This window comes from Hemiscyllium ocellatum, chromosome 4, assembly GCF_020745735.1.
Source record: "Hemiscyllium ocellatum isolate sHemOce1 chromosome 4, sHemOce1.pat.X.cur, whole genome shotgun sequence".
Taxonomy (NCBI): Eukaryota; Metazoa; Chordata; class Chondrichthyes; order Orectolobiformes; family Hemiscylliidae; genus Hemiscyllium; species Hemiscyllium ocellatum.
The window spans coordinates 112,383,512-112,411,163 of record NC_083404.1 but is presented as its reverse complement, the minus strand read 5'-3'; the positions used below and the strand labels follow the sequence as shown (position 1 = coordinate 112,411,163).

General features: G+C 39.2%; 1 protein-coding gene across 2 annotated transcripts in view; it reads right to left on the bottom strand.

Moving 5' to 3' along the window:
• The window catches only part of LOC132815071 (1-phosphatidylinositol 4,5-bisphosphate phosphodiesterase gamma-1-like), a 203,018-nt gene that overhangs the window by 90,002 nt on the left and 85,364 nt on the right, over positions 1–27,652 (bottom strand). For both annotated transcript variants that reach the window (XM_060823772.1, XM_060823773.1), the window contains exons 2-4: positions 15,971–16,120; positions 8,583–8,676; positions 8,180–8,227 (exon numbers count right to left, since the gene is read on the bottom strand). In XM_060823772.1, coding sequence (XP_060679755.1) covers positions 8,180–8,227; positions 8,583–8,676; positions 15,971–16,120 — 292 coding nt within the window. The remainder of the gene's footprint in view (positions 1–8,179; positions 8,228–8,582; positions 8,677–15,970; positions 16,121–27,652) is intronic.

Sequence of the window (27,652 nt, the reverse complement as noted above, 5' to 3'; positions counted from 1 at the left end):
CCAGTGAAAATAGCTCCAGCCCTATTCAGCCTGTTCCTACAGCTCAAACCCTCCAACTCTGGCAATATCCTTGTAATTTTTTTCTGAACCCCTTTTGAGTTTCACAACCTCCCTTCTATAGCAGGGAGACCAGAATTGCACCAATGACAGCAGCAAAGGGAAGAATATGCCAAAGAATATCAGTACCAGAATACAACTCTATTTGACTCCACTGCAAACCTCAAAGTGTTCTGATCCTGGGTTAGAGTGGTGCTGGAAAAGCACAGCAGGTCAGGCAGCATCCAAGGAGCTGGAAAATCAATGTTTCAAGCAAAAGCCCTTCCTGATGAAGGGTGCTGTCTGACCTGCTGTGCTTTTCCAGTACCATTCTAATCTAGACTCTGAGTTCCAGCATCTGCAGTCCTCACTTTTGCCCTGCTCTGATCCTGGCCCACTGAAGCTGAACTAACCCTTCATTAGGTCACAGAAAAAGTGTATCACTCACATTGAACAGTTTTGATGGCAAACAGTTTTCTCCAGCAGCTTAAATAGGCTATTTCCTGATTGAATACCTTGGTGAAATAAATTAAGACAATGTATGTTGGCCTCCTTTTATCTTATAGCTGCTGGACTGTAAAGACCATGTCAGTTAAAGATTTCCAGTTTGGAAACCACACGGGATCTGCAGCCTGACAAAGTCTTGAGCAAATACTGTACCCATGATGGTCAGTAGCGAGGTGCCTCAATGTTTGTAATCACCACTACAGTCACCTTTGTTCTTGCACAGAATCATAATCTTTGCATCAACATACCCTAAGATACTACCCTCTCTCTTCAGCAGTGACAGTAATGTTTATACAGAAGCTGGAGGAATGTTGGTTTCGCTTAAGTGATGAGTTCTAGTGTTATAACATCAGTATGTGAAGCTTTGTCTGTGGCTATTGAGTAAACAGCTTTGCTAAGCTCATCCACCTTGAGTCTGATATCCAGCTCTGCTATAACAGGCAGGTTTTCTAAGTTGTTTAGAGTTTCTGTGGTTAGCATTCTTCCTCGAATATAACTCAAGGTCATGTTCCATCCATCTCTCCAAATGTTTATGGCATTCAACAATGATCTCCCTTTGTTTTCAATGTATATATTTTCTTTGCTGACCACCCTGTTTTTTTTTTGATCCCTTCATACATTCTCCTACCACTTCCTGTATCAGCAAATACAGAGCTTTAGTTTACTCCTGTGTTATCTTGTGCTTTAAACCAACACTGCTACCTACCCAGAATATCTCCAGCTATGTATGTAACTCCATTATTTGAGATTATACGTAACAAGTTATCAAGTACTGCTCTCTAGTGTGATGTTTAAATTTATCTCTTCACATGCTCATTCTAAATTGTTGCTTGCTCTCACTGATATCAGCCATACAATAAGTTACATCATCAATGTTACAATCTCATTAAAGTCTGGTCCAATATAAATTCAGTTCTTTCCCATTTACAAAGGTATTGATTTTTCATGCCTTTAGTTTTGTCTTAAAATCTACACTCAAAACAAATGTCGATTCATGAAATTTGCATCATGCCAACTTTTGCATGGGAACGGGTTTATATAATGAACAGAGGCAAGAGTGTGGTGCTGGAAAAGCACAGCAGGTCAGGCAGCATCCGAGGAGAATTGATGTTGCCCGAAACATTGATTCTCCTGCTCCTCAGATGCTGCCTGACCTGCTGTGCTTTTCCAGCACCACACTCTCGACTCTGATCTCCAGCATTTGCTGTCCTCACTTTCTCCTATATAATGAGCAGAAAAAGGTTAAGGCAAGGTTTTTGCAGAATCAGTGGGAAAACTCAAAGCAAACTCAAAGGTATCATCAAAGCTGGTATTGAGTTGCTGGCATCAAAGTTTCATCAAGGAGAAAGTGAGGTCTGCAGATGCTGGAGATCAGAGCTGAAAATGTGTTGCTGGAAAAGTGCAGCAGGCCAGGCAGCATCCAAGGAACAGGAAATTCGACGTTTCGGGCATTCCTGAAGAAGGGCTTATGCCCAAAACGTCGAATTACCTGTTCCTTGGATGCTGCCTGACCTGCTGCGCTTTTCCAGCAACACATTTTCAGCTCAATGTTTCATCAGCCATTTGAACTTAACATCAACACGGCACAGTAGTTAGGCAAACTTTTGGCATATATCCAGGATACTCCTGACTGGAGACTGTTTCTAATAATAATTGTTGTCTTTCGGTGTGCATTTACTGTAGTAAGCAGAGTTACACAGTAAAGGACAAGAGCTATCAAATGATGACCATAAAGCTGTTCTCGATTGTCAGAAAAAATATCTGGTTTACAAATAGTCCTTTAAGGAAGAAATGCTTAATTGGTCTGGCCTACATGTGACTCCAGACCGGCAGTGCTCAGTCTGTAGGCCCGTGGAACACAGATTCAGCATAATTGAGCAACTGAGACAAACAGATGATGAACGATTGATATTAAAGGGGCATTGCCGGTTAGAGCTTTCCTTTCACAAGACGGATAGCCATGAATGCAAACTGTATTCTCGTTCCGAACAGTGATCGGAATTTAAATTTGCCAGGTTTTACAATATAAGTACACCCAACTCTCTTACATTTGGCAGGAGTCTAACATGGGAGATTTCAACCTTCTGCCTTTTTACCTTAATCTTCTACAGATGTGAATTATGCTGATAATTCCCAAAATATCTTCTGGTCTCTTCACTGGAAAACAAGGGTAAATTTTTAAAAATTCATTCACGGGATGTGGGTGTCACTGGCCTGGCCAGCATTTATTGCTCATCCCTAATCTTAACCAAAGGGCAGTAAAGAATCAAGAGATTGCTGTCGGTCTGGAGTCACATGTAGGCCAAACTAGTTAAGGATATCTAAAGGACCATTAGTAAACCAGATTTTTTTTCTGACAATCGAGAATGGCTTTATGGTCATCATTTGATTCTTCTTTGTTTGTGGAGTTCAAATGCTTCACCTGCCATGATATGAATTCATACATATAACACATATGTGTTTCTTTCTCTCATTTTGTTTTGATTCAAGAATGTAAGGTACTTAGAAGTATTTTACTCTCAAGTATAATATAGCCCCATAAAGGATTTCAAATCACTCTCTTTGCTTTTCATTATAAGTTTCACTCTTAACTCTGAATGTTTCTCTAGTCCTCATGGTTTATAGAAAATTTTAAGTTATGGGGGTCATTTTGAATCATGATGATAGTTTCAAATGGACGATAGGCAATTCAGAGTGGAGAAAATCCTGTTTGATTTCCAACAAAACAATGGCTGCCAGTTCAATTACATCCATTTTCTGCCATTGGACAAAGTCAAAATTGTGCCAAAAACCCAACTTTTAATAGAGAGTTTTCACTATCAGTACTTATGTTGAGATATCCCTGTGTTCATTGAAAACAATTGCTTTTCTTTTGTTCCCAATACATTTCAAATTTCACAGCCAGGTGAGCTGAGAGAGAAAAGAAATAATTAAAGGTATAGTAATAGACTCATTTTAAGATGTTTTGTGCTATTGATTAAACATTGGACACCCTCCCTACCCCCATTGTTATCTTTCTGTTTATCTGAGACTCTTGTCTGTCTTGGTGTTTATTCTTCCCACCTCCACCCTGAACAACCTGTCCCCATCTCTCCAGCATCAGTACTTGCAACCTTCCCAACAACTTCCAAATATAAACAAGGCTGAGACTTCAATGCTGTACTGAGAGAGTGCATAAATCTTAGGGTGTTGTCATGTGGATGCAATTTTAAACTAAATCTACCAGCTGGGAGGATACTAAAAATGCTATTATACTATTCAAAGGAATGCAGGGAGACCTGACTAATATTTACCCTCAACAAAATTGCATGACTAGTTACTTATTTCATTGCTGATTGAGGTAACTTGTATGAATCTTGCCTGCTAAGTTTCTTTGGAATTCATAAATATAGTGTGGTAGATGTTTTATATATGGACTTCCAAAAGGTATTTGATAAGTTAACTTTTAACAGACATACTCAGAAAAAGAAATAAATGATATGAAAGGTATAGTGGTAACTTGTGTGCATAATTGTTGTGGGAAGGAGATAGTGAACATTAGTCAATGGAGATTTTACAGACTGGAGTGAGATATACAATAGGGAACCACAAGAGTCATTATTAGGACAATTACTTTTCTTATATAGCAATGTTTTGACTTGGGCATAAGCCATGTAATGTTAAAGCTTGGGGCGTTCACAAAGCTTGGCAATGCAGTACATAGTAATCAGTGGATTAATCAGCCATCCAAAAGCAAGGACTCAATAGTACAAGGTTCAGACAGGCTTTTGTGCCTGCAGATGTTACTCCAAGATGTTGTGTTGCCTCCCTGGGGATAATGGGCAGGATGTCATTGAGCAGCTGCAAGGCATTCTGAAAGGAAAGGGCAAACAGTCAGAGGTCATAATTCGCATTGGTACCAATGACTTGGCTAGAAAGAAGGATGAGTCTCTGCAGCAAGCATTTAGGGAGTGTGAAAAACATGATCTGGAGGGTTGTAACTTGTGGAGTACTGCCAGTGCCATGCACTAGTGAATACAGCAACAAGTGGATACAACAGATTAATACGTGACTGAAAAGTTGGTTGAAGGAAGGAAGGCTTTAGGTTCCTAGATCACTGGGTCATTTTCTGGGAATGGTGATACTTGTACAAGTTCTGACGCAACAGGGCAAACACACAGTGAAGGCTAAGGCAGGTACCGATTGAGATGAACAAAATTATAAGGGTCATAGATAGGGTGGATAAGAATATTTTTTCTTCCCTTAATTGAGAGTTAAATAACCAGGTGCAATAGATTTAGTTTAAAGAGTAGGAGATTTAGAGTAGATTTAAGGAAAAATATTTTTACTCAGAGCTATCTGGAACTCATCCTCTGAGAGGCTGGTGGAAGCATGAACCATCATATCATTTAGAATTATTTGGATGATCACTTGAAGCACCATCGTGTACAAGGCTATGCACCAAGTGCTGGAAAATGGAACTAGAATGCATGGGTGCTTGATGACTAGCACAACAGATGCCAACAGGCCAAAGGGCCTCATTCTGTGCTGTATACTCACTGAATCTATGACTTTGGGACACCCACAGTCTTTCAGCTGCACGTCGTTGTCACTTTTTCTTTCTCAACTGTAGTCACTACTGTCCCAAGCAATAAGCACAAATACCCATTGCCACAAGTCACTACTCTCAACATTGCTCTGCTCATACATCATTGTGCTTCAGTATTGAAATAAATTCAGTATTTTTAGTGGTAGAGCAGAAAGCAGCAAAGACAGGGAAACTGACACTTCTCCATGATGGGGTATGATTGCTCCTGCCCTATTTTCCTGTGGTAGAATATTGCTGGGCGAGTAGGTATACTTCTCTCCACTTTGCAAAATATTTATCTTGGGACAATGACTGCTTTTAATACTGATTGTTAAAGACAGGAATCCAAACCAATGGATCTTGCCATTAAAAATGTTCTGTCACTTTTGTAATGTGCAAACATGGCAGCCAATCTTTACTCAGCAAACTCTCACAAACAGCAACATGACAATGGCCAGGTAATCTGTTTTGTTTGTTTGTTTTGTTTGTGATATTGATAGAAGGATGATTATTGGCCAAACACAGACATAACACCCCTACTGTTCTCTGAAACAGTGCCCTGGGATCTGTTACAGCCACAACAACAGACAGATGAAGCCTCTGTTTAACATCTCATCAGAAAGTTAAAGCCTCTGACAGTGTAGTGCTCTCTGAGTACTGGATTGTCAGTCTTTACTTTTATATTCAAGGCTTGAACCTGATCTCCAGCATCTGCAGGCCTTACTTTCTCCTCGAAGATTTTAACCTACTGCGAATCCTCTTGCAAGGATGCCTTCCTTGAAGAAGCTCTCTTCCTCCCTCTACAAGGATTTCAGTGAGTCCCTCTCTCACTGCACCCCCCAGGTCATCTCCTCTGCCTTTCTGAAGAAGGGCTCATGCCCGAAACGTTGATTCTCCTGCTCTTTGGATGCTGCCTGACCTGCTGCGCTTTTCCAGCAACACATTTTCAGCTCTGATCTCCAGCATCTGCAGTCCTCACTTTCTCCTGAAACTTTGCAGTAAGGCAATGAAGGACATTAAGGCATGGAAAAAAGGGAGGGGGGGAGGTAAGGGAAACAGTAAGAAATGAAAAGACAGAAAGCAGCAAGCAGAAAAGGTAGGAGGGTTGGTGCTGGAACAACTGATGATTAGGACACAAGGGAGATTGTCCCATTCTTTGTTGAATAGTATCGTGATCCTTTTATTCTCGTCTCAGAGGACAGACTGTAGTTTGTTTGGATTGTTTATCCTTGTGTAGCAAAGTGTAAAATCTGAATCACAATAGTTGGAGTGTGACACCTGGGGTGTAATGTATGTGCCATTTCGGCCTGAATGTGGTGTGCACAGCAGAATTCCAGAAGTGTATGCGTGATACACAGTTAAATGGACATAGATACTTTGTTAGCTTCTATGAAGAATTCACCATGGATCCTCTCGGTGATCCCATTACAAAATAAATGCTTAAATTAGGAGAGGAGAAATACCTCTTGATAGTTCATGATGCTAAACTAGCAAAGGTGAACTGAATTAATTTTATTCAAATTATATTTTGGAACTTTCTTAATACTTCAATTTGATAATATAGTGTTTGTTTACAGAATGAGCAAGGGGTGGTTGATTAGTTGTTGAGTATCTTTAGCATATTGGCAGGGATAGTGGTATGGGATGTTATTATAATTGAGTTATTGTCCAGAAGAGAGGTCATTGTTAAGGAATACCAACGGTAAGCTGAAATTGGTCGAGTGGAGAAACCATTGTGAGAAAGCAAGGCTCATAGCACAAGGACACAAACCAAGTTGAAAGAAAGAGACAAAAATAGAAATTGCTGGAGAAACTCAGCAGGTCTGGTAGCAGCTGTGGAGAGAAATTAGAGTTAATGTTTCGAGCCCAGTGGTCCTTTCTCAGAACCCTGATAGAACAGAAGCTGAGGAAGTCAAGAGATTGTGATCGGATGCACATCCCGATTCGCCTTATCCAATTAGAAGATATTGACGGTAAATGCCTTGTTTCAAAGTGATCATTAAAACACAGAGCAACCTGTTGCTCAGCTTCCTGTTGATGGTAATGGGTTCACTGATAAAAGGCAACTTCATTTGAACCCAATGCTCTGTTTTCTGGTCACAAGTGATTCTCTGAATGGAAATTTGTAAGTGATGATACAACTCTTTGAAGGAGAGCTCTCTCTGGTCACAAGGGACAGCCATTGCTGCTGTGAAGGGTTCCATTAAGACCCTTTCAAGAATTGATGCTGGTAACTAGATATCCAAATTTGTGGTATCCTCCTAGAATGCAGAGCAGTGGAAATGACCCGCAGTCTGACCTTGTGAGATCAGCTGCGTTTGCAACATCTTCTACTTCCTGTTAAACTTGAAACTGAATGCTCCCAACTTTTCTGTTTTAGTACAGGTGGATGTCTCCATTTTGACAGCTGGTGAGACATGACAGGAAGCATCTATTTCTGTTGAAACATTCAGAAATATGTGTGTGCGTGCTTCGTATGTGTGCATATGTATGTGTCTGTGCATGTGTGAGAGAGATAAGCCAGTGTGCCCTCTCCTGAGTAATATCCACTGACTCAAACTGAATGTTGGAATTCTGTATGAAGCCATACCCACATACTCCTACACATATAGCATGTATCACAGAAGCTGGGACATAGTAATACATAGAATCCAGTCACTATTTCCTCAGCTGATGGTCAGGGAGGTGCAGCAAATTGATTTTTAAAAAATAGGGATTCCTAGCTGAGTAACTTATTTTGAAAGAAGACAGAAGGATTGAACTCGGATGCAATGTTCACAACTCATTCCTATCTCAAACCTCTTCGCCAAAATCCACTGCATCAACAATTAGAACATTTATGAAAGTGGAGAAGGCCATTTGGCCCATTTTATCTGTATCAGCTGCAGAAGAGCTATTCAGCTTGAACCCTTTTTCCAGTCTTTGCAGTCCTTTGCAAATTAAACACACAAAACAACAGATACGTTGGAATAAAAAAATCAGTAAAAAAGCAAAAAAACTTAAATATCTCCGGCACTCATTGGGGAATGGTGAAACCCTTCCAAATGTCAAAACCCGTCTGCAGCTCACCTGTTTTCTTTGTTCCTATCCATCAGATTAAATTGCTTCCTGAGCCATCTGAAAGGAGAAGACAGAGCCAACGTTAGTCAGTCTCAGAGGAATGCAGTTGTGTGATGGTTGTACTCGATTTGTACACTACTTCCAGTATACTGTGCAAAAGTTGACTTCCATCAAAATATATCTTGTGGCTCTAACTTCCTCTGGTAGCTAAAACAGTCAGGTAAAGTTCCTCAGGATAGCGGTGTCCATGTTTATTCAAATGAAGTGCTCCAACTTGCGACATTCACTGCTCTATTGTCATTTAAAACCAGCCCTCAGAAATTGTTGACCATTTCAAAAACCTGGCACATTACAACATGGCTCCCAATAGACCCTAACCTCCATTATTAGATATACAAGGATCATATCTTACCTTTCTACCTGGAGGGGTGTCGGAGACTTCTGGGTGTCCTGAACTAGCCAGTTCAATCCTGTTATCCAGAAACTGATATCGTCTTCATTGAATGCTGTAGACAATGAAAATCATCATCACTAAAAAGTACTTTGAAAAGATTTATTTCATTTAAACTTCTTTGTCAGATTCGTGCAAAAAGGTGAAAATTTAGGACCGATAAATAGAGCACCTTTGACTTCAAGCATCATGTGCTACAACCAGCATTCCTCGTCATAAAATAAGCAATACACAGAGAATCGCCCTCCCCCCTGCATTGTAATTACGTATCCCAAACTCTGACTGAGAACAACTCTTCTCATCAGTAGCATATCTCTCCATTTCCTTCAGTAGCTGTCTTGTATTGGGAATTGACAACTTAGTGTATTACATAAAGGTCAAGCCACTTCAGTCAGCAACAGTGAAAGGTTGATTTTGAGATGCAACTCACAGGCAGGACAGACAGGATAAGGACAGCAGGTTTACTTTCTTAAAGGGCATGTATGAACCGTTTGCCTTTCTGTAACAAGCTGATAGCTTAATAGACATTGTAACTTAATGTCCACAAACGCATTGTAAGGAATCTACTAACTGGCTCAGACCTGATCCACATAATGATCTTTCAACAGACACTTGTATTTTCTTACTTCTCTCACACAAAGTTAAAAGGATTGTAAGAAGTGGTTAACACAATTTCATGACAAAATGATTGGAAAAGTTAATATAAACTGATGTAATACATAAATTTGCAAATATACATTGCTTTTTGGCTATTAAATGTACCATAGCTCTTTACAGGAGTCGAATCAGATAAAAACTGACAACTGGCCAAGGAAAGATACACAAGGAAAGGTAACCAAGGATTGACAAAAGGATTGAATTAAGGAGTTTGTTAGGGAGCAGGGGGGAGATAGAGAGAGGTGAAAACTTGGGAAGGTCCAGAGAGAAAATGAGGTGGCACAGTGGTTAGAACTGCTGCTTTGTAGTACCAGGAATCTGGGTTCAATTCCAGCCTTGGGTGACAGTCCATGTGGGGTTAGCACATTCACATTATGTCTGTGTGGGTTTCCTCCCACAGTCTAAAGATGCACAGTTTAGGTGTGCTGGCCATGCTAAATTGCCCATAGTGTCCACAGACATGCAGTTTAGCTGAATTAGCCATGGGAAATGCAGTGTTACAGAGATAGTGTAGGAGTGGGTGAGTTTGAGTGGGATGCTCTTCAGAGAGTCAGTGTAACTTGTTGGGCTGAATGGCCTGTTTCCAAATTATAGTGATTCAATGTTTAAAAAAAAATCAGAACTTGAAGAATCTATATACCTGAAGGCATGCAATCAATTGTAGGCAAAGAAAATGAAGAGAGCACGAAAGGATAGTGTGAGAGGAACACAGTTGTCAGACAAGTTTTAGGTGTACAAGAGGTTACTGAGGTATGGAAGGGCGAGATGGAGTCAATGTTGGCAATGAGAATATTTAACATTGAAGCATTGAAGCATTGATGGACCAGGGACCAAAAAAGTTAAGCAAATTCAGGAAGTAATGAGTGAATGGAATTGGTGCAAGTTTTTACAATGTAAAGTTAATTTGGATTCTGCATTCATCACAAATTGATTAGCATGCTGAGGGAGACCCCTTTCTGCTGTGTGGTTTTCTGCCTACATCCAAGAGTGTTGGTTCAAGACAGACTGGTTGATGAGCAGGCACAGTCAAGAACTGACTTCAGGCTTGGATTTCTTTGTAACTATTTCATGAACCCAGCACCCAAATCTAGTCGGTCCACTCCACACGCTTCTCTGCATGCTTCGAGTATTCACATGACTAGACATCAGCCATCTGCTTCATTTTTGACATTGCTCATTTCTTTCTCAACTTTGCCCACACTGTGCTATTTATGCCCAGTGAGAAGCAGCTCCATGACATTGCCATAATGTTACTCCAGAGTCCTAAAGACCTAGCATAGCAGATCATTCTTCAGAACAGTGTGTAGTGTCCCTATGAACATTCAGTGTTTTATTTGGTTAAAATATTCCTCAAAGGTAGAAGAGTATCACATGTATTGGCACACCATTCACATCCCCTCACAAATAATAAATTCATACAGTGCAAACAATGAAATTCTATTAAGAAGTGTATTGTATATATGGCCTTTCAAAGGATGTTTGGCAAGTTGCCATGCAATAGACTTAACAGCAAAAATTAAAGACCGGCAGAAGCTCAGATACAAAACTGGTTAAAGGGTAAAACACAGAGTGTAGAGGTAAACAGTTATTTTTCAGTGGAGATTCAGTGGCGTTTTCCCAGGAGTTAGCATTAAGATCACTGCTCTTTTTTATCAATATTAAGGACCTTGACATGTATGAAACGGAGCATTATTTTAAAGTTACAGATTACACTAAACTCAGAAATGTGATCAAAGAAATACCAAGTTGTATGTTTTGGTAAGGGTAATGAAGAGTGACAATGTGAATTAAATAACATACTTTTAAAGGGCCAGCATGTCTAAGACAGCTTTGAAGTTTGAACATAAATCTTTGAAGGTGGCTGAACTAGTTGAGAAAATTGTTTTTAAAAACTATATGCGATTTTTGGTTTTATTAATAAAGGAACAGAGTTTTTAAAAATGTACCAGTTATTATAAAATACAGGATAAGCATCTACTATTCAATCCAGGCACTATAGGTTATGAAGAATATTAGAAAATGTGCCAAAGAAATTTACCAGAAATGTATCATTGTTGAGGACCTTCAGTTATCTGAGACATTGGGATTGCCCTCTTTAATGAAGAAATGATTAAAAGCAGATTTCTTTGAGCTATTCAGTAACACAATCTTGGTTAAGCAAGGAAAGAGAATATGTTACCAGAGACAGAAAGGTCAATAACTAGAAGCTGCAGGTTTAAAGTAATTGAGAAAGAATCAGAGATGACCTAACACTTTGCTGAGGTGATCTGGAATGTAATTTAGAGAGTGCCAGAAACATATTCAGTTTAATACTCAAAGGTAACTGGATGAATATTTGAACAAAGAAACATTTAGGTAGCATGGGAAAGGGGAGTGAAGTATTTGGATGGCTCTGACAAATGTTTGGCACAGGAACGATCAACCAATTATGACCATCACCTTATATACCATAATCTTGCAATTCATAGATTTGCATTCATACTGAGCCTGATAACTCTCAGAACTGCATTTAACATGAAACGTGGTTACTGCTTTAACATAAGCAATTCCAGCAGTAATATTTCCATACAGCACGAACGACATGAATGATCATTCACGTTGCTTTTGGTTAGGTTTTTGTTACTGAGTCAAAATCCTGGCACTCACACCCTACCAGCTTTGTTGGCAAATAGCCTGCAGCAGTTCAAGAAGGTGGCTCATCCCCACCTTCATGAGGTCAATTAAGGATGGGCAACAAACGCTGCTCTAGCCAACAATACCCATATCCTGTTAATCAGCAAAATAAAGAGTTGATACATAGGACTGTCAAAGGTAAAGAAATTTAAAAAGATCCTGCAGTCCATTTGACTGGTTTATAAAATGTAATGCTTTTGAAACACCTGCCACTGAAACATGTTCCATTCTTTGTTACATTTTTCAATATTAACTTACACTGCCTGTCTGAAGGAATGATTTGGAGATGCTGGTGTTGGACTGGGGTGTACAAAGTTAAAAATCACACAACACCAGGTCATAGTCCAACAGGTATGCTTCCAATTAAACCTGTTGGTCTATAACCTGGCGTTGTGTGATTTTTAACTTTGTCTGCAGGAAGGGGTGGAGGGTGACCATTAATAGTTAAACCTAAGCAGTTCATGCATCTCCCCATGTTCTGTGTGTAAGTCTGTATCTCCTCACTTCAGAATTTATGGAAATCTTAAACTTATCTTAAAATTACTTAGGTCTTGCTCCTGCTGTATTTAAAAAAAAACTAGTACCATGATGTCCTCAGTCATTTTGTCCACTTTAAGAACAAGTTAAGTAGATTAGATTAGATTACTTACAGTGTGGAAACAGGCCCTTCGGCCCCACACCGACCCGCTGAAGCACAACCCACCCATACCCCTACATTTACCCCTTACCTAACACTACGGGCAATTTAGCATGGCCAATTCACCTGACCCACACATCTTTGGACTGTGGGAGGAAACCGGAGCACCCGGAGGAAACCCACGCAGACACGGGGAGAACGTGCAAACTCCACACAGTCAGTTGCCTGAGGAGGGAAGTTAAAGCGTCTTGTTTATAAAGTCTAATGTTTCAATTTGATCACATGGTCCCATTCCCCCAAATTGGTCTGCCATTTGCTTTCCCTCCATTTGAGTCTAGTACCTGTTGGCAGCCCAAGTCTCCTTGGTGAGCATTCTCATGTCGGCCGTTTCCCCACCAGCTGTGCCCCCATACCGTTCTTCCCTGGCACCGCCTACAGTATGCGTCCCTTCATGACCACTTCCTTCAATGCTACCACTTTAATCCCACACCATTTCTGACGTTCAGACAACATCTCCACCAGACACCATAAAAAAATGGCAGTTGCATGCAATTGTGAGCTGGATCCCATCCTCGTCACCAATTGTTATGTTGGTGCTTCCTTTGGAACTAGGAATTATCTCCCAGGTAGACAAATGGTAAATTTGAATAGGAACATTTTATTGATATCACTCATACCTGCACACCAATTCTAGACTGGACCCAAGCTCCACCCCTCCAGGTGACATCACCAGCTCTTTTAAAGGAGCAGCATTCCCACTTACATACACATTACACATCCTAATCAGACTACTCCTTCAGGCCAGCCTATTGAATTGCTTATCTGAGTCCTCTAAAACAGAACTTGTGTGTGATCTCACTGTCTGGTAATGTGGTACTTATCTTACACATTTCCCAAGCTCTGGTTGCAGGCCAGTTATGCCCAGTGCCTGCCAACTTGCAGGTTCTGTCTCCCAGCTTTCTGTTAAAATATACAGAATGACAGTACGTGAGCTGAAGCCTTTCAGTGTGCAAGTGATTAACAGTGTTTGTTCCTTCCCCTGTCTTCCTGAATATCCTAAAGGAGAAAGAGTGTCTGTGATGAAGAAAATCGGAGATATAGTGAGTGTGAATTTTGGAATATGTAAATGAGTGAGTGTGTGAGAGTCTGTGTGTGAGAGAAAACATTGAGATTGCGAGTGAACTGGACATATACACAACACATACATGTGCAAAATGTGCCCACTTATCTGGCTAAAGAGATTTTTCTTTGCTCCAATAGAAGTGGGAAGTATTGCAAATGCTCACCAAGTCTTGTGACATATATACAGAAAGAGATAAGAGATCGGTGTATCTTCATCAGATACAGTGCAGGTTATGGACCTGATATATATTCACCCTGATTCTCTGTCCATTGACACTGCCTGACCTGCTGAATAGTTTCTGCTTCTATTTCAAACTTCTACCATCTGCAGTACTTTAGTTTCCTATTTACTCAATGTTGGCCATTTCTAAGTGTTGGTAGCTTCAACTTGAAATGAGAACCTGTCTATCATTCAATGTAAAGTGTAATTTTTCTGTTAACGCTGCTTTTTGGGTGTTGCTTTACATACATGAAGCTAGCTGCATTATATGAATGAGCAAGTTATTTGTAATTGCCTGACAAAGCAGTAATTATAAAAAGTATCACACTGAAACCTGAGCTTTTGCAGGACTTTGTAAGCAAAGTTACAGAGCATTAAACGCAAGAAGTTTTTCTAAACCTACATAAAATATTTCAACCCCATTTTGAGATCTGCTTACATTTTGTCATCTGTATATTGTTTAGGGCCGCGGTCAAAGAAGCAGAACAGGTTGCATGATATGATTACCTTTTTATTTAAAAGAAAAACGAAGTCCAAAAGCCAAGTAGTTTTGCTAAAATAATACAATACTGTTTGGCATCACTGATGCTATGATTTTCAATATCTGTACCTGAGCAAGGGTTAAACCAGGAAGTAGGTTGCGGGCCGGGGGCGGTGGGGGGGGCAAGGGCGATAACAAGCAAGGCACCAGAATGTATGATTTCTGTTCTGATCCAGTTAGGAACTGTAGCTTCTAGTAATGTGGCATTAAGATTTACAATAGAGGGAAATATCTCAGTAAGTGCAATGCCATGTGTTTAGTTGGTGTGATGATAATGGTGGATTAGCTGGGGGTATGAGTTTTGCTGCAGTGTTATGCACAAAGATAAAGTGTAGCTCTGAGGGTTACGTATTAGATATAGTTATCAAAAAAACTGAGCTCCAGATCATCGCTGGAACAGTCGAGAAAATGGGCCTTTTACTAAATAGCTGGAAAACTAAGATTAAGAAAGCATGCATATTTGTTAGCTGAGGAATAGAGGTTAAAAGCAGAAAGATTATTCTGCAAATGTACAAAAGTTTGATTAAGCCAGCACTCATGTATTGTGTGCAACTCTGGAAACCACATTGTGGGAGGGATGTTATAACACTGGAGAGGGTGCAGACATTTACCAGGTCATTGTCTGGACAGGACGGTTTTAGTTACAAAGAGAGATTGAATAGAATGGGGTTATTTTTGTTAGAGCAGAAGACTGTAGATTGACATGATTAAGATAAATATGAATATGAGGGGCATAGACAGGTTAGACTGGAAGAAAGTTTGTCTCTTGACAGAGCGATCAATGAGCAAAAGGTGTAGATTTAAGCAGGATGTAAGGGAAAATGCTTTCATTCACAAAGTACAGATGTGAGGGAAAATGCTTTCATTCACAAAGTGGTGGGAATCTGGAATTTACCACCTGAAAGAGTGCTGGAGGCAGAAACCTTCATAACTTCTAAGAAGTATTTAGGTGTACACTTCATGGCTATGGACCAAGTGCTGGTAGGTAGGATTACAATTGTCAGGTGGTAATTATTGAACAGCTGAGACTTGATAGTCCAAAGAGCTATAGCCTCTGTGGCTGTAAGTTCAGCTTTCTCCCACTATGGTTCATACTGTTGCAGCATATCATATCATTGTTGAACTCTCAGCAGCAAAAGGGTCTTATCGTGCCTTGCAGATGTCCAGCAATCTGTCTTCCAATACAGTGCAAGGATTGTTGCAATGATGCACCGGGGAGAGGCAGAGGCACTGTGCAGCATGTGTCTGTGCTGAAGTGTTTGACATCTTGCAAGGTTACTGTCAGGAGTGTTTTAGTCGGCATTCATGTTTATATCTGATCTGAGACTGCTTGATAGAACAAAGTTGAGAGATTATTATTTTGCATATTGCCTAGTCTGGACTGTACCCAATGGGGGACTGCTTAGTCCTGATAATGAATTGACCGTGATTCAGGTTCCAGATTCCAGCTCTAGCATCTCTTTCCTTGGGATGAGAAAAAAAGGAATTCAGTAAGTTACCTGAAAGACTTAGTGTTTTCAGCCTGAATTCCATCCCATACAGAATGACAAAGCACAGACTAGCATCCAGTTTGCGTGCATCATCTGGATAACGTTCAAAATCTCTTGAATTCTTCCCAGGTCGAATTTCTTTAATTTCCCGGATGTCAACTATATGAAAAGAAGAAAAGAAGTCTCAGCTTATTCCATGAATTAAGTATGAACAATATTGCATCCACATGACCTCTCTGTCAACATTTTTATTATGAATGCTCATTCCCATATTTATAATGCAAACTGATTATATAAAAGTTGTAAAGCTGTAATTATGCCCTCCCTCATTGAAGAAGCTAAAGCATAATCATTAGCAGCAGCATGTAATTATAGCATGACAGGTTACATGGATAAGTTGCATTATAACTTTGGACCGAGGATACAATGAGAATAGAAAAATAAAAACATAATATATTACTTTATAATGGTGACTGAATTAGTTTTCTTTTTTTCCAATGACCCTTCTGCCTACTAACCCCATTTCAATCAAAGACTAGAGTTAGTCTTCAATTTCTGTGTGCAATGCCAGAAGAGGTCAAATGGTAATATGATGTAGATTTTACATGGTTGTATACATTATGTTTTGAAAATCGTACTTCCCTTCGGCATGTTTTAGAGTTTTTGTCAACTTCTTTCCAATATACATTCCTATTTGTATATTTCTGAAGTAAACTTGTCACACAGTAATTATTTCTTTCAGTGAACAATGTACTGTAATAATGACATTGTCCACTGCTGAAACATTTAGTCTTGATGTATTAATTAATTTTAAAATTGCCCAATTTCTATGATCCCAGCTGATTGTAATATTCACAAGTCAGATCCCAAGGTGGTTGCTAGCTTGATGGACAGTTAATTTTAGCTTTGCAATTTGTTTAATGTAGCGGTTAATCACTGAACATATTCACAAAAGGCTACAAATGTGTTTTTATAAAATGTCATCAGCATTTATTGAATACAAAATAAAAATAAGAAATATTTTGGACTAATTCAAAGAACTAATTCAAACAATCTTATTACAAATATCAGAAATTAATATTCAAATCTTTTCCGCTCAATAACAACCATGCAATCATCAACCCTCAATGTGTGGTCACTCTGCTTCTACTTTAGAATTCCTTGGACATGGCTTTAACTAATTTCTCTTTAGCTCACATCTGTAGTCACTTCATGATTTCTTTTAGTTGATGTCTCTTCCAGACACCCTTAAGCAAACTGCTAACACAGCTCACTTATTTCTTCACGTGAGGTCCCTAAACTCTATTTCCACGGTCTTCTACTTCTGGAGCTTTTCTCTTACTGACATTAAGCCACTCGGGACTTCTCTTCTTCTGCCCTGTTTCAGAGACTGTTGAATTGCAATGTCCACTTTAGAATTCAAGTTTCATCATTATAATAATGATGATGTTAATAATATGTGAACCTTCACACGATATTTATACTGATTCTACTAACAATATGTAGCTGTAAAATTGTAAAACATGGTATAAAATTTAGCCAGTAACTAAAAAAAACAAAGTATGAGCTGAAACATGTTAGAAGTTATCAAATCTCTTGAAAATACTAATATAAAGAAAAGCAGTTTGAAATTTACCCATGCCCCTGGTTAAATTGCTTCCCCATTTTACTTGAAAACTGCTACAAATTTTGAAGGAACTGAAACTTCTATGCCCCCCAAAATGTTAAAATCAAGTTTAATACTATGGGCAGTTCTGACTAACTAGATTTTGAGAAACTGTTTTCACTTATGGAAGATATTAATACTAAGGACCAGAAATACAAGATCCTTATGAATACATCCAAGTGGAAAGAAAAGGTAAGTTTTTTGGATGAAGCACGATGGCTCAGTGGTGAGCACTACTGCCTCACCCAGGGACATGGGTTTGATCCCAGCCTCTGGTGACTGTCTATAGAGTTTGCACATTTTCCCATTGTCTGCGTGGGTTTCCTTCAAGTGCTCTGGTTTCCTCCCACAATCCAAAGATGTGCTGGTTTGGTGGGTTGCCCATGGGAAATGCAGAGTTAAGGGGATAGGGTTAGAAGGTAAGTCTGAGTGGGATGCTTTTCGAAGGGTTGAGGCAGATTCAATGGGCCAAATTACACACTATATGGATCCTACGAATTATTCAGAGGATGATTATAGTGTGGAGTTCACTACCTCTAGAAGTGGTTGAGGCGAATATCTTTGATACTCTCTAAATGAAACTAGATACATATATGAGGGAAGAGAAAGTTATGTTGAAAAGTTGGGGTGAGACAGATGGTGGTGACTCATATGGATTATAAACACCAGCAGAGTCAAATTGAGCTGAATTTTCCTGTTCTGTGCAAAAGTAATTTTTAAAAAATGCAACTTCAAACTTATATATTTCACAATAGTGATTAAGTATGTCCACTTAATTAACTTTTGTACCTTCTAATGCCTTGGCTGAAGTTTTTCTATTTGAAGACTTCAACCTCTTCCACAAAGCTTGAATTTGGACTTGATACTTTTGCTTCAAGCTATGAGCTAAATTAAGATTGTGCATTCTGTACATGTGGCATGTGTTGAAAAAAAGTAAATGCTAATTTTGTAAATCTGCGAGACAGGTATTCTATTTTCTAACATCAAACCGAGAAGCAGACAACAAAGAGAGAAAGTAAAGAATACAGAACATGCAGTGTCTCATTCTAGTTTGATTTTTAAAAATAAAACAAATTGTTTGCTTAAGCAAATAAAGTTTATTTGAAGGAAATAGAAAACATGGAATGTGGAGGGAGAGTGCACATGATGACCAGGTTTCCTAAAGTGAACTAATCCCATTTGACTGTGTTTGGCCTTTAAATTTTTCCGATCCATGTAACTGTCCAATATTCTTTTAAATATTGCAATTGTATCTTCCTCTGGCAGTTCATTCTATATATGCACCACATTCTGTGTGAAAAAGTTGTCTCTGGGACCCTTTTAAGTCTTTCTCTCTATACCCTAAACCTTTTCTTAACCTTTTTTAGGTAACACTGCCACTATGTCATTGTCTCCATTTTGCAGAAATCAGAAGAATTAAAGGTGACATAAGAAAAAGGCATTGTGCACATTGAGTTCAACTTTTCTACTCCATTGTTACTCTCATTTCTGACAGTCATAAAAGCACAGTGTTACAGATTGGGAGCAGTCAGTGAATTCCAGCTTTAGGAACTATGTATCAGGTGTCGCACAGGACACGGAAAAGTAACATTTCTTTTCTTCTACCTGAGCAAAATGCCACAGCCCCAGCATCAGGAAATCGTTGAATTATAGAATGGTTACAGTGTAGGAGTGACCACATCAAGTCTGTGCCAACTCACTGAATTAGCTTTATTGTCACGTGCTCTCGAGTGAGTGCAGTGAGAAGTTTGCAGTGATGCTGCTTATGGCATCACCTTAGGTACGAGATACCTCAGTACAGATACCTAACTACTTGGTATAAAATTGAAAGACTAATAAATAAAAGTTTAGCATAAAAAACGTAAAAAGTACTCGATTTACTGTCCTTTCACCCTAAAGCCTCCCAGGACTTAGCCACCAGACGCACGGGATTAAGTATCTAGGGTGTCCTGGGCTTCAAAACTAAAGGCAACAACAATCCAGCTAGTCCCATCTCTGTGTACCTTTCCAAAAGCCCAACAATTTATTATTTTAAATACTAATTCATTCTCTCTTGAAAACCACCATTAAGATTGCCTCCACCACCCTTTCACCAGTGTTTTCAACATTGCAATCACTCAATGCCTTATAAATGCTGTTCCTCATGTCTTCTTAGGTTGTTTAACCAATTGCCTTAAGTTGGTGTTTTCGAGACATCAGTCCTTTCATTAACGGAACCAATTCTCTTCTATCTACTTTGTAATGGACATTCTTGATTTTGGTGATGACGTTTGATGACATTTTAAAGCCTTCTTGATGGCTTTACTAGTTTTAGCTAGTATCAACTTCCCCCCCCCCCACCCATACCATGTCAACACCCCCCCCCCCCCACCAATTCAGCATAGTATTCTTCCTTAATCAAACTTATTGTCATCTTAAAACCTCAGCTAAGGTAAATTCCAGATCAGTGAAGGAACTTAATTAGCTTTGAAACTTCTAACCTGGGTGCTATAATAAAATTGTTTTCCCTCTGTAAGTTTTGAAATCAGCAAAACTACGCACAATGTTCAAGTCTATCTTAAAAAATAATAGTTGTAGATATTCAGTCAAATACATTTGAAGAGAACTGTACTCACGATATAATTTATTTATCTTAACTTTTCAAAATAAGACTCAACTCTTTCTTTTCTGAAGATAGCTGCTCTCTGTTTACACGTATGGCCTTTAGAATTCTTATTCTTTTAAATGGTTCTTTCAAATCTTAGAATTTGCCACTGTAGCAGAAAGAGAGACTTCCATTATTCCTTGTATGTCCATGAAAACAACATTTATTACTCTGCTAATACTGTTTCTTTGTTGATTTTTTTAAGGTTCCAATACTCTTCTGTGGATTGTGTCACAGGTGTTTGGCTATCCTGCAATGTCCTTAAAAGTCTTGTGCTATTCGCTAATTTTAAACAAAACTATTTTCTAGGAAATATTCAAATGCTAGTTATTTACAATAATTTCTAAGTAAAAGTCTCTTTTTTCATTAATTTGGCCATTTCCTTCATATTTGAAAGCATCTTTCAGGTCTCTCTATAATCTTCTCTGCTTTAAAGAAAACCACCCTCCAATTTCTCCAAACTATCTATACAGTCAAAGTGAGAAAGTGAGGACCGCAGATGGCGGAGAGTCAGATTCGAAAAGTGGCTCTGGGAAAGCACAACAGGTCAGGCAGCGTCCAAGGAGCAGGAGAGTCAAAGTCCCTCATCCTTGGAATATTCTATAGTTATATTCCAGTGTATTTACAAACTATTTCCTAAATCTGACCAAAATAATTTGGCAGACATTTCATAGACAATAAATCAGGATTCAATCTTTTTTTTTTGCAGGAAACCACTCAACCATTGCACCATATTTTGTATTATTTATTCATGAATGGGCCAATGTTTTATTACCCAGATGGCAGTTGAGTCATTGCCGTGGGTCCTGGAATTACATGTAAGCCAGCAGCTTTCCTTCTCAGAAGGTCATCTCTAGGGTAGCCTTTAAGTTTAGAGTTTTATTGAATTCAAATTGCACATCTGCTACAGTTGGATTCGAACTAATGTCCACAACACAGGGATTCAAGTATTGCTAGACCACTGACATTACTACTTTGCCACCACTTCTCTAATAGTGAGAATAGCCATCTTATCCTCTGTTCCATTTGCAAAACAGGTTTTACAAACACTCCTTATGACAAAAGCAATCCTTAATTTTCTTTAAAATCACCTACAAGTGAAGATAAAATCATGCTTACAACTAATTGAGGAAATTTGAGGCTGCCTCCAAATGTCCCAGCCATTCACAGCAAATTGCACACATTCATAAATAGGTCTCATTCGAGTTGCTCTATACATCTGCCAGAGAACTGCATGTTGTTTTTTCCAGGCACCTCATGCCCCTTCCCTCCTCTTCTAAAATTACTAACTGCTTCCTAAAGTACATTTCCAACGACACCCTTCACTACCTTATCTCTTTTCATCTTTGAGTTTTAACTGAGCACCATATAGCATCTTGGCATTTCAGGAGGCCTCAGAGCTGAGTTTAATCCTATGCTAATTTAGTATCTAGATTGCTTCATTTACCAGCCAGTTGTGAAAATGAGCGGGAAAATCTTCCATAATCGGTGATACCATTATTGCTACTTCAGCTCTGGCAGGATAGACAGGAGGATGAACAAGTGGCATCCCTGGTCTGTGAGCCTTCAGGGGAGTTCTTCCATAATTTAATCATAAATTGCCTTCTCATCACTTTTATGTCAATTTAAAAAGAAGCAACACAATAACGGCGTGAGAAAAAATGCTTTAAAAAAAGGAATTATTTGCTTTTATATACTCTTATACAGTCTTAGGAAATCTTAATTCACTTTTCAGCCAATTAAATACTTTCACAGACAGTCATTCATGAAACATAGGGAAGTAATGAAGCTAACTTACATATGGTTTAATCAGTACTGAAGTAAATAACTAATGTTTTTTTCTTAATGATATTGATTAAGGCAAAATTAATGGCCAGTACACTGAACAAACCTTACTCTTCAAAATAGCACGACTGGATCTACATCTGCATAAAAGTTGAGTTGGCACATCTGACAGCGTAGCACTTTGCCAGTGTTGTATTGAAATGTTAACTAAGGGATTGTGCTGAAGTCCTTAATATGTGACTGAAACCTACAGATTTTTGCTCACAGACAAGAGTGCTATAGCTGTCACCTTTTGGAAAGTTAGATTAGATTAGATTAGATTACTTACAGTGTGTAAACAGGCCCTTCGGCCCAACAAGTCCACACCGACCCGCCACCAACCCATACCCCTACATATACCCCTTACCTAACACTACGAGCAATTTAGCATGGCCAATTCCCCTGACCCGCACATCTTTGGACTGTGGGAAGAAACCGGAGCACCCGGAGGAAACTCACGCAGACACGGGGAGAACGAGCAAACTCCACACAGTCAGTCGCCTGAGGCGGGAATTGAACCCAGGTCCCTGCTGTGCTAACCACTGTGCCACCGTGCCGCCCAGTTAGTTTTGTATAACAATTGTAACAAGGACAAATATAATTCTTGGTGATAAAAACATTGCCAAGTGTGGAACTGAATGAAATCAAATGCAAAGTTCCTGAAATCATGTCCAAGGCTGTGCCAAGTTAACTGATCTCATTATTGCTCTGATCCCCACAAAGAGCAAAACTATACGAAGAGATCTGAATTTTCAGTGATCAACTTGAAGAAATTGCAAGACTTTAAGACAAGATTTTAACATTTTAAACATTTATTGCAAAAAAAACTAACATCAACATTGACCGAATGTTACTTATTTGGCAACTGATACTGTAAATTACAGAAAATATATCCCTTATTTGTATTTAAACATGACTGTACATATTAAAATGGGTGTTTACCCAGACCTCTGGCCAATCAGAGGATGGAAGATATATTGAAAGGTGGCATAATCAGCTGTTGGTGGCTTCTGCTGATTTCATGCCCACTCAAGATCTCGTGTCATTATTAGATCTGAGGCCAGGTTAGGAGGGAGAGGTGTCCATAGGTGAAAGCATTGAAGAGGTTTGGCCACAATGGAGTATTTCTTAAGAGGCTACTGTTTTCTGATACCATGTCTCTTGAAAAGGCAATGAGTCTCTTTGAGTAAGGATCACACCTCACTTTGGGAGTCTGCAAGTAAACTTGACAGGATGAACTCACTCACATGTTCCCCACATGGTGAGAATCCCACCTGCTTGCTAGATGAACGTTAATGGTGTGCTAGTGGGCATTAATTGGTAATTGTAAGAGCTCTGATTGGTGCAGACATTCATGGTCGTCCCAACCACAGACATAGCTAGGAAGATGCTGAGGAACCATGCCCAAGACCCACTTATCCGATTAGATGCCTTCTCCCAACTCCCCACCAGCACTGAACTTTCCCTCCATTGGGGAGGACACAAGATTCCATCCAATAACTTCATTATCACTGTATGATCAGATTACCATGATGGTGGAAGAGAATCAAGAGGTAGTGTGGCATTGTTGTGTCAAGCAATATGTTCAAAAAAGAGGAGGAAGTTGATGGAGTACAGAGAAATATTATTTCCGAGACGTTGTTCTTGCAATACTTGGTAGTATGCCTCTCCTTGTTCTCCTTAAAGTCTAGCAAAGGGACAGTGCTATTTAAACATAAACAGGTTAACATCTACATTAATACAAATGCAGTAGAGGACTGTCATACAAAAGTACTACAGGTTCACTTAGTTATAGTAGTAATTTCTAGATTAACATCAAATATAAAATGTGGGATTGTACAGCTTTAAATCCTGTATTTATCTTTCTGTTATTATTCATTTCTGAGACAGGGGATTTAAACAGCTCCTAGTCTGTGGGAGACCCTTGTGTTTAATATCTGTGTCTAGTTGGGGGATGTTACAAATTACTGAGAGTATTATCTGAGACTACTGTTTGTTAAGAACCTCATGTTGCAATTCAGGGCCTCTGCTTTGATAAGTGGAAAGCATTTCCAGGAGGTCAGTCCTCATCTTTTGCCAGTCTGGTTACCAAGGCGACCCTGGCATGCTGTCAGGAAACTGTTGACATCATCTGCACCAAGCTGCCAATTTTTGCACAGCTTCAAACAGGGAATTACAGCTTTTGCTCTCTGAATCACTACAAAAATCAGTCTTTAACCCGACTCTCTCTGCTGGTGTACTCAGCCTTTACTTAGATTGTGACGACTGTGATTGTGTGATCAGGATTTGATATTTAAAGAGGGCTGAAATACTGTGTGGAATTTAGATCACAGTTATATAAATCTTCTATTAGACATCACACTACCACACTAGACTACCACACTATTGGCCTAGGTAAGGCTACAGCACTGATTCTCCAGAATGATACTGAGACTAAAATGTGGTCAGCTAGGAAAGCCAAGCTTTGTCATCAGTTCAGTACAGATCATGGGTGATCTAACTGAAGTGTCCAAGGTAGTTAAAAGAAAAAGTAGACAGAAACTATTTCCACTGCTGAAGAAGTCCAGTATGAGGAGATATCGGCTTAAAATTAAAGCTTTGCCATCAATGTTGAGAAACAATGCTTTGTAAAAGGGGATGATTTGGAGATGCCTGCGTTGGATTAGGGTGGACAAAGTTAAAAAATCACAAACAGCAGATTATACTCTAACAGGTTTATTTGGAAGCACTAGCTTTTGGAGCGCTGCCCTTTCACAGCCACCTGATGAAGGAGTAGGCTCCGAAAGCTACTGCTTCCAAATAAACCTGTTGGACTATGACCTGGAGTTGTGTGATTGTTAACTTTGTAAAAGGGGCAATGAAAACTTGGAATTCTAGCCCACAAAATATTGTTGAGGGCCAGTAAATTTAAATTTTCAAAATTGAAATCACGATATCTTCATCAAGCAAAAGATTCAAGAATGCAGAAGCCAGGTACAGCTAGGATCTAGGATTGAATGATGAACAGGTTTGAGACTGAATAACCCTGTTCCTATGTTCCTGTGATATACAAGTTCATCAGACATTCCGATGTTTAACTAGGATAAAAGTACATGATTGCGTTACAGAGACCAGGATTTTGCAGATTAGATTTTTAGCCTGTGTTGTGAAGCATTACCCCATTTTAACTAATGATGAAGTAGCACAATTGATTTCAACATTCCTGATTAAGTGTAAAATATTTTCGTCCTTGACCCTACTGATTGCAGAGCAGAATTGTGTTACAGGAAGGGTGCATTGTTCACTGGATGACAATTGCAATGTTGCATGAAACTTGTAGATAACCCAATCCTAATGCTATTTTTAGACCTACATCTGAAAAATGATCAGTTGGATGACACAGATGACCTCATAGTAACATTCTACAGCAAGAACCCACACCTTTAGGGAAGGAGGGATATAACAGGATAAAGGGTGGCTAATGTCCAGATAATGCCTTATTTGGGGGGTGTGGGAGCAGAGTCAATACTGAAGAGGAAAGCAATATATTGCACGGGAACATTAATACATCTGCAGAAAGGTAAATCAAGCTCAACACAGATAAATATGCTGGATATATTTTGGTAGGAAAAACAGAGAAATCACTTAATCCTTATAAGTTGCAAATCTAAGTGAGACAAAGGAACAAAGGATGACAGAGTACAAATGATCATGACCGTGACTAAAGCAAACAGTGCACTAGGCTTTAATCATAGAGGAAGAAAATTGAAAAGTAGTTAATTTATGTCAAAACGTTATTGAACCTTGGTTAGGTCACACTGTGTGTCGTTCAGGTTGCTATGTTATGAGAAAGATGTAGAGGCTCAGATGAGGTTTCAGAGAAGATTTACAAGGATGAGATATATATCAGGAAATATTGGCATGGTGGTTATCTTTTCTCTTGAATACAGAAGGTTGAGGGGTTGCCTAATAGCTATGAAAGTTTTGAATTGATACAGAGACAATATAAGGAAATTTCTACTTTGTTGAGTGGTGTAGGCAACAGCAAAAAAAGTTGGAAAAACATGGTGAGAATTAAAAAGTCGAAATCCTGACATCAAGAAATAAGTTTCCTATTTTCCCCTTCAGCTTTAAAGAATGACCTCAGAATCTGTCTATTCAGTGGTGACTACATCATTTCCACGTATTTGTATTTAATCGCACTTCTATGTCATTTACATTTTTTCTCTCCTTTGACAAGAAAATGAATGGTCATAGAATCATACAGCATGGAAATAGACCCTTCGGCCCTACTTGTCCATATCGACCAAGTTTGTGATGGTCTTCATTGGATTGGTTTGCTGAGGTAACGATTACAGTGAAGGGGACAATGTATGACAAATGGGCAGGATCTCTATCAGTGGGACAGGAAGTTTACACAAGTCATCATCACTCTGACCTCTACATGATTATATATGGCAAACAAGAGCATGGCAATTTACAAAGCCTTGGGTTTTGTAGGTAAACTGGGGGCATTAATGAATAGAAATTATGTGAGGTTCAAAGATCATCAGCGACACAGTAGCAGCATCGCAAACGGGAACATGAACAATAAGGGTATCTTGCTCCGAATTAGGAACAGCCTGCAATTCATTCATAAGAACATGAAGTTTAAATGTTGCCATCTCCCCTTCAAATACAACTGTGCAGTAATGAAACAAAATAGCAACTAAGGCAGAGTAAGGTACAAATTTTCTCTTCAGGAATTTAGTAAAATTGTTTAAATTTGAGGCCCTGCTAAGGACAGTTACCTTCTTCATGGATCCACCAGCAATCTGGCATCAAATTGCACTTCATTGGCAATTATTCATTGTTCAAGAATGTATGTTACACATTCTGGCCTCAAGCAGTCATTGCCATTACAGGGTATATTGTTCAGACAAATTGCCTCTTTAATGTGCAAGCTAAGCAAATGTAATCAGATGCTAATTTAAAAGTGACACCTAGGTTTGGCATTTCTGAAACATGAAAGTAAGGATTAGGAATCAGTACAGGCTTGATGGGCCAAAGGGCCTGTTCCTCTGCTGTATTGTGGTGTATTGCATTGTATTATTGAAACACATTTCATTGTTCTCAGTGGATGCTTTGGAGCTACCACACTTGTACAATGGACGGTGAACATGTAAGGACACATCTTTGCTATTGAAGAGTGCCTTTTCAGGAGGGGAAGCCATCACAGTGGCACACTTCCAGAAATCCACACCCAAAATATAGTATAAACATACTGTGCAAACTTATTATGCAACATACTTTTGGATAAAATTAAATACCTCAGGGCCCCTTATGGAGGCAAAAAGTGCAAAGTATGTATTGGCTCAGTATGTCAGGAGTTAATGATTTGTTACAAATGATGTGAGGGCTTAATGAAATGGTATTCTCTTTCTGACATTCCCCACACATTATCTGCTAATGCATCCATCATGGAAAGCACATTGTCAAAGAAGGCAGCAATTGCATCCTCAGCAAGCTCAGTAAAAAACAGCAAACTCCAGTAAGTGACACGTCGCCTCCAGAGGAACAAGTAGCAGCTGAAGATCCC